This window comes from Megascapheus bottae, chromosome Y (genome assembly GCF_031878675.1).
Source record: "Megascapheus bottae isolate mThoBot1 chromosome Y, mThoBot2.hap1, whole genome shotgun sequence".
Taxonomy (NCBI): Eukaryota; Metazoa; Chordata; class Mammalia; order Rodentia; family Geomyidae; genus Megascapheus; species Megascapheus bottae.
Genome location: NC_143548.1, coordinates 6163745 through 6177523, shown reverse-complemented (window position 1 = coordinate 6177523; position 13779 = coordinate 6163745). Strand labels below are relative to the sequence as shown.

Here is a 13779-nt window from a genome sequence, read left to right as displayed (position 1 = left end):
ATGGATATGGATACATGGCACAGATATGGTACTCAAGTCGGAAGAGTACCTTCATTTTAAATGCAGTGTTCTAAAAGCGGGGCAACTGCATACAATTCTATGTACCGTCAGTTGCAGTGGTGTCATTTCTCTGAAGGGAACAAGTGTTGAAGCTAATAAGTCAATACACGATGCTTGTCAGATCAGTATGTAGGGCAAAGTACCGAACAGTGTGATGCGGAGTGTCCGTGTTCAGAAGTGGTGTGGATACAAAGGGTGAGGAGGACGCCGTGGGTCTGTACCTGTGAGCGTCGGTCCTCAGGAGGCTGAGACTGGGCAGTAGGGTTCCACGTTGAACCAACGTGCCAGGAGATGAGTACTGGAGGAGCACTAGTACTTGTACAGACACAAACAGCAGGCCCCCCGCAAGTTAAGAGGAGAGAAGATCTTGGGTCCAACTACTACATTAGCATGGACTGAGAAAAGAACACCGGGAATTAATCGGCAGGCTGTGGAAGGAAAGAAATGGAGGCTTTGGATTCCTGGCTTTCGTTTTGGGGTGTGTCGTACTCCGGCAGAGGCCCGTGGGAGGACATCATGTCAATATTTGGCGGGGGGATTCACCGGCTCTTTAGTACCAGGCCATCTGGCTCTTCCTCAAGCTTTGCTGATAGTGAAGGAATGGCAGGGAAGAAGGACCATCATTCACAGTGAGCATTTCATTTTACTTTTGCCTCCCCTCGCGGTGGAGCCCAAAACTCGAGAATCCCTCGGCGGCCCACCCCTTCGTGTTACAGCGCCCACGATGCCGACTTCCTCAACCGCTTGGCCCCTTACATCCGGGACCTTCAGGACGCCAAATGGGTGGGGCCGAGGCGGGGGCGGTCGCTGAAGCGGGAAGCGGGAAGCGGGTCATCGCGTCACCATAGAGACTCCGGAAAGAAGGTAAGAAATACAGGAACACGGGTACAGCACCGATTTCTGAGCGGCGGCAGGGACTGTCCGAAGCTGAATCCTCTCCCGTGAAGAGAGAAATCGTTGTGGCGCCGACGTTGTAAGAGTTGTACCTCAGGTTTTACCGGACTTCCTAGACACATCCTTTCAGCACGGTAGACACTGATTCACCTGTGCACGAAAAGGTATTGTTGGCTGGGGGTCGGGAGGAGCGGGGCCTCACAGGCTGCTAAAAGCCGGCTTGGGGCCCGGTTCCGTGGAAGGAAACCCCGCGGAGCTGGAAGTTGTCCCGAGTGGGGGATGGGCTTACACTCTGTGGTGTCCCCGAGGAAAAGCAGCGGAAAACCACGTCCGCGGCGGAGAATCTCCGTTGTCTAGAAAGCCTTCGGCCTGCTGCGAGGGGCTCTGGCTTCCTGCGACGGGGATTTTCCCACAGCGAATGCTCTCCCCACTTGCCCAAACCACGGTCCGCCATTTTGGGGGGCGGGGCGGGACGTGCGGTGGGCTGGGTGGTGAGGGGGCCGAGGGGTGGGGTGCGGGGTGCAGTGCGCTGCGGTGGGAGGGGCAGCTGGGGAGGTGCGGTGTGCGGTTCCGTGCGGTCGGAGGTGAGGTGGACTGGGGCGGGGTGGAGGGCCCGGGATGGTGAGGTGGGGTGGAGCACCCGAGGTGGTGCTGTGCTGCGGGCGTGGGGTGTGGTGCTGAGCTTGGGTGATGAGTTGGGGTGGGGGTGTGTCATTGTGTTTGGGGTGGAGGGTGGGGGTGGCTGGTGGGTCGGGCCTGGACCCTGGGCCTATTTGCTGACCCTGACCTCTTGTCCCTTGTGGCGCTCAACCACCTGACTCATGCAGCCACTCCTGGTTCGCTGGGGCTGAGCTGGAGAGCAGAGTCTCACCAGGGCTATGTTAAATGGAGACAGAGGAAACATACATGACGCGTGCCTACATCTTGCAGAACTTCCCAGAGGAACTGTTTCCTGCCTGCCTTGCTGGAGTTAACGGCTACATGCTGTCTTTAGTAATTGTGAACTGCTGAGGATGCAAACGTCAATCTAAAAGGCCGATACAGGTGCCAGGAGCTTGGCCTCGTAGTGCAGAGCCTGCCTTACATGCACCAAGACCCGTGTTCGATTCCTTGGCACCACATACATTAAAAAAAAAGCCATAAGTGCTGCTGTGGATCAAAGTGGCAGAGCTCCAGCCTTGAGAAAGTACAAGGATAGTGCTCAGGCCCTGAGTTCAAACCCCAGGACTAGCAAAACGTTTAAAACTATAAATAAATAAAACGGTGATGGAGAGTTCATGAGTCCTTATATTTTTGAAACTGCAAACACTACATGCAGTGTGCTCTTACTGAGAAATGGAGTGTGAACACTGTACATGTGAACTACTCTGATTTGCTCAGTCTGGTCTTCTCTCTTGTATCCCACAAATATATAACATGTTCCAATGAAATAGAACACCCTGAACATTTCATTTCTTAGATTTGTACTTGCAATATATTTATCACAATCTTCTAAATCTTCTTACTTTGACCTAATAGGCCAGTGAAACCCGTGCTTTATTTATGACAAATTTTGTTGTTTCAAGTAAGACTCATTAAGGTCTGGTTTTTCAGGTTCTTTGACTTGACTATTAATCACACTGAAAAACTTGGATTTTGATTTTTTTCTGTGTGTGTGTGTGTGTGCACCTTACAGGAAAAAGATGGCATCTGATCATCCTAGAAAACTGTTTGTAGGAGGGCTTAGTGCAGACACCAGTGAAAAGGACCTAGAAGGGATCTTTTGTGTGTTTGGACACAAAGCAGAAGGTAGGTCTTTGCTTAAGCCTCTGTGTGGGTAAATAGATGTTGAATACATGAAATAATAATCTTAAAATGGTTCGAATATAATGTCTGTTCTTGAAACTTGAAAGACAAATACTATTTTTCTATGAAGCACTGACTCCCTGCAATGCCCTAAGCATCTGATAGCATTGAAGATGAAAATAACCAATGTGTGTGGATACATGTGAAATGTGATGGGCTTGTTTTTACTGAAATATTAGTGAATGTGTAACAGGGATGGATTTCAAAAAGTTTTGATATGCTTTGACACTTGTGTGTGAAGTTTAATTCTCCATGTCCTTACGGAAGTTAAAACTGTTTCTGTATATTGCAGTTATTTTGCTGAAGCATGGGGAAACCAAGAGGTCTAGAAGCTTTCCTTTTATTACCTTTGAAAACCCTGCAGATGCTCAGTGCGCAGCCAAAGAGATGAATGGAAAAGTAAGCATCTTTTAGCAACATCCTACTTCTGTTCAACACTTGCCAAAATTGGTTTCTTTTCTGCATTTGATATAATATGATGATATGATGAAAAGGTGATAATGATGCCATATGGCACCATTGACACTTTGTGTTGTAATATACTCAGAAATGACTCTCAATCATGTACCTGTGGTTCAAAGTTCATGAACCTAGGATTCATTTTAAAAGAGGATGCAGTCAGGCCATGGAGGCCCCAGATGATTTTGTTTGACACCTAAAACAAACAAACCGGGCCTGAGTTGGTCTAGTGGTAGAGTGCTTGCCTAAAACTCACCAAGACCTGAGTTCCATTCCTCAGTACCACATACATCGAAAACAATCCAGAAGAGGTGCTGAGTGTCAAGTGGTAGAGCTCTAGGCTTGAGAAAGCCCAAGGACAGTGCTTAGGCCCTGAGTTCAAGCCCAGGAGTGGCAAAAAACAAATTGAAAAATGATATTTTTTTATCATGTGTTACAAGAAGTAAAATTAAAAGCTAGTAAGGCTGAGAACACCAGACTAGGAAAAACCAGAGCAAGATTTTACAAGTCCTGAATTCAAGTCTCTGTACAAACACAGACCAAAATCTTGGGAAAAGAGTAGATTACACAGCTTATTGAGTAGATACTATAAATTTGTTTCATGTTCCTATTCCAAGTTCATTTTCAATAGTATGTTAGCTTTCCATCAATTAGGCCTTGCAGGGAATTAGTGGTCATTGTGTAATCCTAGCTATTGGAAATGGCTGAAATCTGCTGAAGTTTAGTTTCAACTACATGAGACTCCATCACATGTAACAGTCCAGGTTTTAGAAGTCTGTCTAAAGTTGTAAAGGTTAAGAGAAGCAGTCCAATGGGCTTGAGATCTTGAGTTGTAAGTGTGACACCATAAAAATTGGAAAAGTGCAGAAAGGAATGACAGAACAGATTAGGAAAGAAAACAACAATGAAAAGAAGTAAAATGTATTACAAGACGTGGGAAGATTTCTGAGGGTTTGTTTCTGTGAGATTATTGTTTCTCAGTCCTGGGAATTAAATTCTGAATCTGTGCACTATCCTTAGACACTTTTTGCTCAAGAGTAAGTCTGTGTCAGTTGAGTCAAGAGTTCCACTTCAGGCTTTTCTTTGTATATGGTTCTGAGGAATAGAGCCCATGGCATCACACATGCTTGCCAAGTGTTCTACCACTAAGAGAGGCTCCTGGTCCTTCCGAGTGTTTTTTTTTTTTGTCTACTCAATTACTGCTTCTTAACAGATACTCTACATGCTTAAAAATTATTTTTATTGTAAGTAATAAAGATGATGTACAGAGGGGATTTCAGTTACCTAAGTAAAGTGTGTTTTGGGTTTTTTTGTGGCCAATTTCACTTCTTGCATCATGCCTCCAGCTCTCTTGCTTTTGCTATATTTTCTTGAGCTGAAAGTACTGCTTTCTTGCCTGCCCAACCTAACCTATAGTTTTCTAACTAACAATGACATCTAACTTGTTCTGAAAATTTTGCACTGATCCTTTATCTTCCTAATCTCCTTCTGCACATTACCTGGATTTTTCCTAGCATCATAGAAGTATTTCTGTGAAATCCAAGCTTTAAAAGACACATAGGCAGGGTCACACAGAATTTTTGAGAAATGTGGATATGATGGAAAATAACATGAAGAAATTGAAGGATCCTTTCTGTCCTATAATTCTTTGTTTTTCTCACACACAAGGATTTCAGTAAGTCACTCTCTTGGTTATTTTATGGTAGTGATTATAGATGGCTTATTTTTTCCCCATCTTGAAGACAGTCTATCTATGTCTTCCAGTATTATAAATTCTAGAGGTAGTAAATCTCTAGCCTCTTTAGTTTTTCTGGTGTCTATATTGAGACTGAAATTCACGTCTTCAAGTCTTGCTCCATTATCCCCTCACACAGGTGGCTCTATTTCAGTCAATCTTAAATTTTTGCCTGTTAAGTGGAAATAAGAGTCTCCTGGGTATGATACCCAAGTAGAATTTAAATCACTGTTCTAAGTCTTGAAGTCACTATTTATTCTGGAGTAGTTTGTTTTGCTTTTTTCCTTACATAATTCTGTCATCTTTTGTGATTCTTTTATTGGTTAAGCTCTGCCTACTATATGCCCCCATACTTTAGCCCTTCCTCTTTGTCCTTAATGATATTACTTCATGTATCTGCCTTATAAAAATTGACTCCCTTTGGCTTCTCATTTGATAACTATACACAAATATTTAACAGCTCAAGAGAAATTATGGACGATTTATTTTGCTTTAATGCAAGCAGAAGGATAGATAAGCATCTCTGAACACTAATGTTTTATTCTTTCATCCAACTCATGTTTTATTCAGTTCTTCCTCTGTGTTACACCTTAATGCAGTACCAGCAGAGTATTCTGTATAAGTGCTCTGTATACTTTTTTTTGGAAGGGCTTTATTTTAATACCCAGCTTTTTTTCTTTATATATATATATATATTTTATTGTAATTAATGGAAGGGTTACATGATATTTTCCAGATAGAAGGTGCATTAGCTCTGTATACTTTTAACTCAGGTTAAGGAAAATGAATTCACTTCCACTTGATGGAAAATGGTTGTTAATTTGAAGCATATAAGTTGAACTTCCTTATATTTGCAAAAAATATGACGTGTAACATAAAAAAGCAAATTAGATTGCATTACAGTTGAATGATTGATTTTTATTTTTTCAGTTGTTGGATAGAAAAGTAATTAAAGTAGAGCTAGCTGGCAAACCATCTTATGCCAATCATGGTAGAGGGACAGAACCACCTATTTCAAGAAGTAGAGTGACCCAAAGAATTCTGAGCTATGGAAGAGGAGGAAACGATGGAACTAGAGGCCATTCTTCGTTTGAAGGGAACTTTGGTAATGTTTTAAAAGAGAAACATACACACATAGGATTGAAAGCCAGGAAGTTTGTAGAGACAGAATTAATTCTCACTCACTTCCTCATGAGCAGAACTTTAATTTACTGCTAATAAGAAAGCTAGTTCTAAGCTTTTTAAGAAGTAAGATTGACTTCACAAAATACTTTTAAATTCACTATGGTGTTGTCAGACCATTATAGAAATAGCACAAAAAGTAAAATTTTGCCTTTACTTATTCAACAAGTTTTCTCTCTTGAAAGTCATCATGTGCTGGGAGCTTAGCCTAGTGGTAGAAGTGCTTGCTTAGCATGCACAAAGGCCTGCTTCAATTTCTGGGTACCACAAACATAGAAAAAAGCTGGAAGTGGAGCTGGGTGTGGCTCAAGTGATATAGCTCTAGCCTTGAGAAAAATTCAAGGACAGTGACTAGGCCCTGAGTTCAAGTCCTACAACTAGAAAAGAAAAAGTCATGTATAAAGCCCCCACTCTGAAGCAGTGCTGTGGCTTAAATCATAGAGCAGTATCCTTGAGCTGCAGAGGTCAGATGCAACAATTAGGTCTAGAGTTCAAGTAACAGAATTCCTCCAAAGAGGAAGGAAGGCCTGGGCTAGGGAGACACACACACACACACACACACACACACACACACACACACACACACACAGAGGGAGGGAGGGAGGGAGGGAGAGAGCAAGAGCGAGAGAGAGAGAGAGAGAGAGAGAGAGAGAGAGAGAGAGAGAGAGAGAGAGAGAGAGAGAGACCCCTATCCTCTGGTGAATATTTAAAGTTGAAGGGTTAGTCATGCAATTGATTTGTTTTTGTTAAGTCATATAAATGTTCTCTTTTGTGATTCCGTCTACAGCTTGAGCAACAGCCTGAAGTTTAAATTTACTTTATGAACTAACTAGAGCCTTGGATTCTCAAATGTGCCTTTGGTTTGGGAAAGACCTAGAAAACTCATGTTGTATGTCTTTGTGTTGTATGACTAGAAGAGAATGAGCTATAACATTTTTTGACATTTCTTTTTCATTTATTCGTAAAAGGGCGTCCTTACTATTTCACTTATTTTCTCCCAAGTCCTGGGCTACATTTCAGGCCCTGACCACTGTCCTTGGACTTTCTCAAGGCTAGAGCTTTACCACTTGGTCCTCAACAGCACTTCCAGCTTTTTTTCCCTTATATGTGGTACTGAGGAACAGGACCCAGACGTTCATACTTGCTAGACAAGCCCTCTACCACTACACCAAATTCCTGGCCAGACTATTTCATTTTTAAAAGAATAGTTTGGCTTTAAAAAGGAAATTATGATATATGTACTTAACATTTTATTTATTCATTTATTTTATGAAAGTGCCCAGTGTTAGTTCTAGTCATTAACTGCAGACTCCTCTGGAAAGTATGCAGTGTTTGTTGTGAATTAAGATACATATATTTACATCTTTCCTTGTCCAGTAGATTGATCTTGAGAAGCAAATATCAAAGGATCACTGTGTTTATATGAGCATACATTTTTTTTCTTTTCAAGGAATTTCACCCAGCCCTGATAAAGGACACATTATTTCCAGTTACACAGAAAGAATAGAAGTGATAGAAGGATTACTTTTATCAGTTCATTGTATATACATTCTGTACAGGGCACTCTCTCTTTATGCCTCATTTTTGTGTCTTATATACTCTAGTTTAACTTACAGTAGGTGAGATTTGAGTTCATGTCAGTAATGGGTTCAGAAACATGTTTTTGACACCATACTTAGATGAGTAGAGATCAGTAGAATTAATGTTTCATGTACAACATTGTTGTAATGCTTTCTTCTCCTTATTTCTTTACTCTCCAGTTCTCTCACATATCTTTAAATGTGTCTTCAGGCTTTAAAAGTTTCTTTTTAAAACTGGCATTTGGGGGCCGGGAGTTTGGCCTAGTGGTTAAATTGCTTGCTTAGCATGCACGAAGACCCGGGTTCGATTCCTTGGTACCACATATGTAGAAAAAGCCAGAAATGGTGCTGAAGCTCAAGTGGTAGAGCTCTAACCTTGAGAAAGTCCAAGGACAGTGCTCAGGCCCTGAGCTCAAGCCAGGACTGGCAAAAAACTGGCATTTGGAGGTAGTTTTATAACTTGCTCTTGAATAAAAAAATGTAATTCTAGGGTTTGGAAGTGGTGAGGTTCATTTGGTAGAATACACCCAGTGAGCAAAATGCATCAGGAACCAAGTTGGAGTTCCAGTCTCAAGCTTTAAAAAAAGAAAGTAAGAAAATAAAAAGGTAATTCTCAGTTTTATGGGTTTGATGGGACTTTATTCCTACATTACATCTACATAGCACTTTTAATACTTATCAATAGAAGTTAAACAATGGTAGGTAAAATAGTAGTTCCTTAACTAAGAAGATTTTGTTTTCAATTCAGGTGGCAGCAGATATAGTCCCAATTTCAACATGAGCTCTCCCAGGAGACCCTTACCAGTTAAAAGAAACCCATTTCCTAGAATTGGCAGTCCTCCTCCTAAAAGATCTAATCATTCTGCTGCAGTGCGAAGCAGTTTTAAAGCGGGAGAACAAGGTATCTACTGCCTAGTAAAAGAGAGCTTCTTGTGAGTGAGTATAGTATCATATGAATGAGATGAAGCTGTGGTCCGGTAAGTCCTTTGATTATAAGAAACAAAACAGGTGGTGAGAATGGTGTGGGTAACTTGATTGAGAGCTCAGTTGTGCTTTCCTTATCAGGTGATCTTTGAGATTTCTAAGACATATCTATTTGATGGTTATAGGTTTTAATCAGTTCTTCAGGATATTGGTGTAATAGTCAATTTACTACCATTATAAGATGTGCTTGCTTTCAAATCTCTTGGAGAATTTCTGTGTAAATTTCTATCAGGATTCTCTGCTATTCATGTTTCTTTTCAATAATTTATGTGAGCTCTCCATAGGAGAGTTTTCTTCTTTTGTATGTCTGCTCTAGGTTTTAATTCTGTGCCATGGGTAAAAGAAATTTTTCATTTGAATGACAGTCCTTTATTAAATAGTTCTCAAACCCAAATATGATAATCAGTCTTAACCTCCATAGGAAGCCCATTAACTATCTGTATTTTTATGTAAAAATTACAAGTTACATTTGCCATGTTACAGTGATGCTTAACGTGACTCATTGGTTTGGATTAAGTAAAGCAAAATCAAGGCATAATATAGTGATCCACTTTATGTTGCCAAGAATTGTGTCATTGAAAGGAACGAATAATAAGATGAAATGATACAGGATGAACTTACTGTGAAACATCATTTGTCATGAGCAGAAAAGAAGTCACTAGAAACTTACATGGTATTTGAAATAAATTCCAAATCACAACAGGCAAACTTGAAGTGATAAGAGATTTATTTAGTTGCATGTAAATCTCAAAATGCAATTCATTTTTCAATAAGAAGCACATAAATCACTATGGCCATTCATTTATAGTCTCAAAACATGCCTAATAGACCCACTGAAATTGCTTGAGCACAGAATTCAAAGTAAGCCTGAGATGTCTAAAGTAGCAAAACTGGAAATGAGGATTGAGTAGAAGAGATAAAAGTATAGATAGATACTGCATAAAGTTGAAAAGATAGCCAATAATTTGGAAGTCATAAACTTAGGACTTTTGCTTAACTTTTGAATTGGGAAGAAGGAACTTTATGGTCTATTTACATTTTACATGTAGAAGGCATAAACAACCAGCATATTTGCACTAGGAGACTAAACAGTAATCAAATAGATTAGGTCTTGGAATAAGGAAGGTAACTTATCCTGTGAAGATTTTTATTTACACATGATTTTAGAAGACATGTATGTATATTCCATATTAAATACATACTAAAGATATTTATATCTTCATTTCTGTATCTGTGTACTAATACATATATGTATCAGTGAACTTTTGCATAATATTGACATACAGTAGGAAACTAAATTAGCATAAAATAAGGGAATCTTGCTCCACTAGCTTATTATGGAGCCCCCAAATGAGGACAAATTAGAATGAATGTACATGTACAGTATTCTACATGTGAAAAGTCAATACAAGATTTCAGTTTTGTTTTTTTTGTCGATGATGGGACTTGAACTCTGCACCTCTGAGTTGTCACTGAGCTCAGCTCAAGGCTGCTGGTCCACCCCTGGGCCACAGTACCACTTGCGATTTTGTGGTGGTTAACTGGACAGTTAATTTTGTGGTGGTTAACTGGACGTCCCACAGACTTTAGTTCCCAGGCTGACTTTGAACAGTGATCTTCAGATCTCTGACACCTGGGTAGCTAGGATTATAGATGTGAGCCACCATACCTAGTCAGGATATCATTTTTTTTGCCAGTTCTGAGTTTGAGTTTAGGGCCTGAGCACTGTCTTTGGACTTTCTCAAGGCTAGTGCTCTACCATCTGAGCCTAAGCACCACTTCTGGCTTTTTTCTATGGATGTGGTACCAAGGAATTGAATCTGGGTCTTCGTGCATGCTAGGCAAGCAGTCTACCACTAGGCCAAACTCCTGGCCCCAGTATATCATTTTTATCTCAGAAATAGGTGAATTGTTTCTGTAAGCTGAGAATGGAGAGTTAAATTTTAATAGGAATTAAATAATAAACAGTGTGGATGTTCTGCATTACTGTTTTCTGCTCTTATATTTTCATATCAATTCATAGACACACTAAATGAACAGAAAAAAATAAACATGGTAAAACATTGTTTAAATGTAAGGACAAAGCATTAATTTTTTACAATTTAAGTGAATATTGTCCTTATCTCTGAAGACAGGTCTAGAAAAAAGTATAAAGACGTCTGAAATCTTAAGAACTATTCAAATTGGAACATCTAAGATTTAGAAAAAAACTTATTCATGAGCAGCTGTACTATGTAAACTTTTTTGCATATATTTTATTGTAATTGTAATTGATTACATTATATTCACCAGATAGAAGGTGCATTACTTCACAAATATTGATACCCTTTTTCATGACATGGTCACCATTTCCCTTCCTCCTCTCAGCGCTCATCTTGATTTCCCCCTTCCCTACCAATTCAAATAACCAATTAAACACATATAAAATATATCAAATAACAAGGTGAAATATTATAACAATATGAGATAACCAAGGGATAGTACATTAAGGACAATAATCACTCATTATATGGCTTTTGCTTTCTTATCCTGATGGTCCTTACATTTACTGTCATACTAGTTGGCCTTATGTCTCTAGATTTTGTTCTATTGTAAATCTCTGCTAGGAGAGAACAAGGTTTCTACTGATTATGACAAATGAGGGAGACTATTGGGCCTATGTTCCATTGAGTCTGGCTTATTTCACTTAATATCATTTTTTCTAAGTACACTAAGCTATTTTCCATCCAAAAGATGCAGCATGTTCGTAAGCTATGTCAGATGAGATGTGTGATAAGTGTATTTTCTTTATTAGATATTTTATGTAACCTTACTATAATCAAGAAGATTATCTTATGTTTCTTAATGTATTCTACAAAATATTTGCTCATTCAAGCAACAAATTGCTCTCTAAGTATACTGTGAGGCTTTAAATGGTATTTTGAAACGATAAGTGACAATTTAAGTAAGAACATGTATAAACTTAGTTTTTTTCTGAGGAGCTATCAAACGAATTTAGCCAGGATGGTAATAACATTTAAGTATTAGAAGAGAATTTCCATTATGTTGGCACTACATTCCTCACTGCACTTGAAGGATTGTGTTGATATTGAAACAGCAAAGTCCAGTTACAACACTACTAAAGAAGGTAATGGGTATACATGATAAGTGAAGTGGGAGATACACATCTACACAAGGCACTTGTTTGATAAAGTGTGGTAGATGAAGTATATTCAGTATATTTTTCATGTATGGAAACATACCAGTATGTGTGTTTCTTTACATATGAATGATTATGTCACATATTTACATATGGTTTATAATATTCCTGACAACAGGTAGATGAGAAGAAACAACAGATGTTAAAAACATTAGGAGCACATTGATAAGGGAGTTAAAGTTCTTTGGGTGCTTTATACTAACAGTGATTAAATTGTATGTTTACACAGGAAAGGTAAAAGAAATTACATTTAGGAAGTAACATTTTAGAGAGAGGAGTAAGTTGGTATATTTTGAAATACTTTAAAAATATTTCTCATAGGATAGAACAGTGTTTAAATTTTCATTTTATTTCATTCATTCTCAACATGAAATACCTGACATCAGCATTTTAAAATTAAAGGTTCATTGTCGTGTGGGAGAGAAACTTATGAAATGATGCCCCGCAGAACTCCAGTCTCTTTTGAGAGAGATGACTATGCATCACCAAGTGCCAATACGTATTCTATTAAAGATCGGTAAATAAGATAACAAAATGACAGGCTTTGAAACAACAGGCATAAATTCTTCTGATGAATACATATTTTTCTTGCTGTCTGTTGTGTTCTGAATTGTTGCACATGTGTTTTGGGCATTGGTTTATGTGATTTGGAGAAACATCTACTCAGTTCATCTGTCTATTTTTACTTTGGAGGAACTTTCCTTGTTTTTCAAGAGTTGTTTGAGTTCTGTTAGTTAATTTTCTACTTTGAATTACCCTAGAGGAGACCACCTGAGTTCTCGAGACATCAAGGGTTATGCTGGAGCACCTAGAGAATATGCATACAATAGTTATAGAGGTTACTACTCTAAAGAAAAATGTACTTCTAAAAGCTACAGGTATTACCCGTTCTGTTAAGTATGCTAACTGAAGTTGGTAATGCTTGTATTGATTGTTGCCTTTGTTTTAAATTTAGTGATCGTGGAGGCTATGATGGGAGTCATGGTAGAAATGATCATTCCAGTGGAGGTTCGCATCAAGACATAGGTGACTGTTGTGGTGAGGAAGAGTCCAGTGTTGACATGTAAATGACAGAATTACATTGCTACCTAAGCAGAGAAAACTACTATCTACTGTCAGCTTTTGGTTACTTTGAGTATGTTTGTGATGTCTTAATCACTTTTCCTTAGAACGATTTTAAAGCTGAATAAGGTATCTCATAACTTTTTACCTTAAGGAAAATTGTCACAGCATAGGGTAAAAGAGTACTTAACTCTATGAAGCAGACATAACATGAACAATTCAAATTTCTGTCAAGTTTCAGCATGTCAAATCTAAGAATTTCAAGACGTGCTACTTAAAACTCATGCATGATACAAAAACAGTGTTGTCATACAGTAGTATGTCATCTCATCTTTGATCTTGCAGCAGAGAATCACCATACTGCACCAACTATACGAGAATTCACCAGGACCTTTGGTGGAAACAGTCGTTATGATGATAACCGCAGCTCACAACACGAATGCAGAAGAAGAGATGGAAATGCTGCAAACAGCCAAAAAGATACCCATTTTCATGATCGCGAATATGGTGTGAGACAAACAGGGCCTCTTCCTTCTCAGAAGAGGGGTTACCAGGCTCCTCATGAGTCACAAATGTAGCTCAGTGAGTGTAGGTTCCCGGGAGATTGGGAGATTGTGATGGAAGGCTTATAAGAGGAGTGAGAAGTATTAGTATTTTCACTTGCATGCCAAACTTCATGTTCCAACAGAAAAGTAGAATAGTACTTTTCAATGTTAAGTGAGTATTTCTAAAAATGTTTTGGTTTAGAGGAACAGCGTATATTTATGTTCACGTTAAAA

At 39.2% G+C, this 13779-nt stretch overlaps 1 protein-coding gene across 1 annotated transcript; it reads left to right on the top strand.

Moving 5' to 3' along the window:
* The first annotated feature begins 2636 nt into the window (after positions 1-2636).
* On the top strand, positions 2637-13578 carry LOC150040240 (RNA binding motif protein, X-linked-like-1). The gene is made up of 5 exons (XM_090327318.1): positions 2637-2742; positions 3092-3198; positions 5924-6098; positions 8504-8656; positions 13346-13578. Exons 1-5 carry the CDS (start codon positions 2637-2639, stop codon positions 13576-13578), a joined length of 774 nt encoding a protein of 257 aa, XP_090183444.1.
* Positions 13579-13779: the final 201 nt, after the last annotated feature.

What these genes read in the sequence shown, in the direction of transcription:
- LOC150040240 (XM_090327318.1), top strand. Translation starts at nt 2,637, where the DNA reads ATGGCATCTGATCATCCTAGAAAACTGTTTGTAGGAGGGCTTAGTGCA. An exon ending in GTTTGGACACAAAGCAGAAG is followed by an intron (nt 2,743 to 3,091) that starts GTAGGTCTTTGC and finishes TGTATATTGCAG; the next exon opens with TTATTTTGCTGAAGCATGGG. An exon ending in CCAAAGAGATGAATGGAAAA is followed by an intron (nt 3,199 to 5,923) that starts GTAAGCATCTTT and finishes TTATTTTTTCAG; the next exon opens with TTGTTGGATAGAAAAGTAAT.